Source organism: Berghia stephanieae, chromosome 5, assembly GCF_034508935.2.
Source record: "Berghia stephanieae isolate SIO BIC M18660-M18661 chromosome 5, UCSD_Bste_1.3, whole genome shotgun sequence".
Taxonomy (NCBI): domain Eukaryota; kingdom Metazoa; phylum Mollusca; class Gastropoda; order Nudibranchia; family Aeolidiidae; genus Berghia; species Berghia stephanieae.
In genome coordinates this window covers 29,761,605-29,764,933 of record NC_088364.1, presented here as the reverse complement: position 1 = coordinate 29,764,933, position 3,329 = coordinate 29,761,605, and the positions used below count along the sequence as shown (strand labels likewise).

Here is a 3,329-nt window from a genome sequence, read left to right as displayed (position 1 = left end):
AATTTCTTTTTTCGAATTGGCCCTTTAACTATAGAGAGGGAAACAGATTAAACACTTGAACTCTCACGATTATAACAACCGACCACCATTCATTGTGTTCTTATGCATTGTATTGATTAATCCATTGGCCTAAATGCAAATTTGGCCTAATTCTGATTTATTCGGATGGATGGACGGACGAGCAGCTCCGGGAAATCTGCCACAGCTGCTATCTGGACTTCCTGACACGTTCTCGCATTGCGCGAGATAATTAGAAAGCTGTCAAAGAGACATCAGAGACTTCTTATAAGCCCCTTGGACAAAATCCCCATATCTATCGTCAAGCGGTTGTGCGAGAGGAGATTGTAGAGTTAAGAGAGGGTATGTAAGCAAATGGTGAGTTTAGACAATCACTTACTTGAACATCGACATGTTGCTGGGTTGAAACCTAGAAGAAAAAAAAACACTAGAAATTTTAAGTTCAAGAATCTGAGTCGAAATATCATGTCTCGCTCGACGCTTGGGAATTTCAAATAACAATGAGTTAGAAAAGGGGTTTGGTGGGGTGGGAGGGGGGGGGGTAACATTCATCGAAAATGCAGAGTTAAACCTCTTTGTAACGCCATTTGAACACGGTTAATGCGTAGAAATGACTTATATAAATTTCGACAATCACTTCTTGATAATTGATATAATTTCAAATGATTAATAGCTTTACTATTGTGGATTTAAAAAGTCATGATTTGATTTAGAATTATAGTTTTTTATTCATTCAATCCTCAATAAACACAAATTGAGTTGTTTAAAATTCAACTAAATGTGACCCATAGCCTCAAAACGGTATTATTGTCGCGGGTAGTCGGGTACTAAAAAAACTCATCAAAAATCTGTTACTTGAGATAACTTTACATGGTTTATTAAGTACATTGGATATCGTTTCTCAAAGTCACAAAAATAACATGTCAATTTTCTGATCATTTGTTTTACAATAACCTCACTTTTTACATCAGGTACATCGCGACATAATACCATTTTGAGACGATGTGTCACACATGTGCATTATTTTTTAAAATCTTTTTTTTTCTATTATAACTCTGTCTTCAACAGGAAAATTAAGCAACGTCCAATTTATTGGAGAATGCCGCTTGTCTTTAAATCATTCTTGAGCTCTAAAACAGTAGAATCAGGGAGATCCTTCAGAGGCAGTCTGACCGGACCAAGGTCAAGGCCAAAACATTTCATCACAGCCTTTACTATGGGAGGCCCTCCTCCTATGGAAATGCATTCGAAGAGAAGGTACAAAAAAATTATTTTTAATATAATAAAAAAAAATACATATGTGTGTTTGGTTGTGTGTTTGTGCGTGCATGTGTGATGCGAATGTGTGTGTGTGTGTGTGTGTTGGGGGGGGGGTGCGTTTGAGTTAAATGTAAAGTGTCACAGAGCACTTTAAGTGGATGCTTAGGCGTTATAGAAATATATTATTATTATTATTATTATTATTATTATTATTATTATTATTATTATTATTATTATTATTATTACTAGTAGTAGTAGTAGTAGTAGTAGTAGTAGTAGTAGTAGTAGTAGTAGTAGTAGTAGTAGTAGTAGTAGTAGGAGGAGGAGGAGGAGGAGGAGGTTTGTTTGTTTTTGTTTTTAAGGGTTTTACGGCGCTTGTAACACATTTAGCTTATATCAGCGCCAGTAAAAAGGAAGACATAGGGGAACTGAGAACAAATAGGGATCAGATGTAGATTCTAAAAGCATACCACCAATGTACTTAGTTTAAAATCACCTATAAGTCTCATCCGGACACAAGCACAAAATCCAACAAAGAGGAATACACTCAAATGCTAAAATTATACATTCAAAATAACAAATATACTAATACATAACAGAGAGATGATTTACAAGGAAAAAATATCATCTCCCAAAACAATAACTATGCATTTGACTGTTCCCTCCCAGCTAGGACTTCGGCCAGGGCCAGGACAAATCCAAGTAATCTTATTCCAAGACAAAGACAGAAAGCATGTTGAAAAACAGTTATAAGGGGATAGAAGACACAATATGTACCCACTGTGGGAGGTCAGGAACCCCACCCAGGAGTAGGAAGAGGTGGAGGAGTAGGAGTAGTTGTAGTATCCTTATCGTTCCCATCATCATCATCATCAAATTCATCTTCTTCATTCATTGTCATCATCATCATCATCATCATCATCATCATCATCATCATCATCATCATCATCATCATCATTTAAATGAGTAGAAGGGCACAAATAATTTTTTCTCGCAAATCACAGCCTAAAATTTATTCCTAATCTCTATCGAAAAGGATTTTTATAAAGTTGATGACTCAAAAAAAAAGTTTAAAGATTGTTTCACAGAAAGATTTTCCTCCTTTTGATAAATCGGGCGACCTGTATTTCCTAGGGAAAAGATTCAAGGGATTCAATTGAGTAAATTTTGTAATGCTCTGAATCAGCTGATTTATCTCTCTTGATATTCAACACGCGGGCAAACAATTTGGAATGCTTGTTTTGAACAGGAAACGAATTTTGATGATTATAGCAGAGAATTAGTGGAGGAACAAAACGAAAAATTTGTCTTTAGGGCTATATTGCCTTAATTTTGGTTTCCGAATTGTTAAACGGACAATAAAAATGACTTTTTACCCTTTAGATAGTAGAATGTCATATCGCATACTTTCCGTCAGTTATAAGAGACGGAAAAAATATCACTGCTGGGTGGACAGAGAAAAGTTGTCAAACGCCGGATCGAACAAAAGGGCCTAACATGGGTCCTGCTGTGAGGTAAAGACTACATCTATATTACGGCGACACAAACAATGACAACGTGCCTAAATATAAATAGTAAACAGAGGAACCAATTAGGATGGTTACCTCGTCATCAGTCTTCAATAATAGAAACATTTCTCAAATGATTACATGTTTTACAAGAAATACCAGTAAATCAATACCAAATAGCCCGGCATAATTAACTGAGAAGTCAGTATCTCAATCTTATATTTCTCCATAAGTTTAACTGTTACCTTTATTCATTTTCTCCCCAAGTACGCCCAGTTTTTGAGCTATATTGAGACTAAGTGCACAACAGTAATTCTGAAGGTTATATAACATTTTTTTCATTTTGGATATGCAACATCGAAGTAATCCAATCGAGTTAATGAAGAGAGAGAAGAAAAGAAAGAAGAAGAAGAAGAAGAAGAAGAAGAAGAAGAGAAGAGAAGAAGAAGAGAAGAAAGAAGAGAAGAAAGAAGAAGAAGAAGAAGAAGAAGAAGAAGAAGAAGAAGAAGAAGAAGAAGAAGAAGAAGAAGAAAGAGAAGAAGA

At 35.5% G+C, this 3,329-nt stretch overlaps 1 protein-coding gene across 1 annotated transcript in view; it reads right to left on the bottom strand.

Moving 5' to 3' along the window:
• Positions 1-721: 721 nt before the first annotated feature.
• Positions 722-3,329, bottom strand: part of LOC144974124 (N-acetylneuraminate lyase-like) — a 25,095-nt gene continuing 22,487 nt past the window's right edge. The window contains exon 10 of the mRNA XM_078917022.1: positions 722-1,250. Within this exon, the coding sequence (XP_078773148.1) occupies positions 1,108-1,250 (143 nt within the window). The 3' untranslated portion in view covers positions 722-1,107. The remainder of the gene's footprint in view (positions 1,251-3,329) is intronic.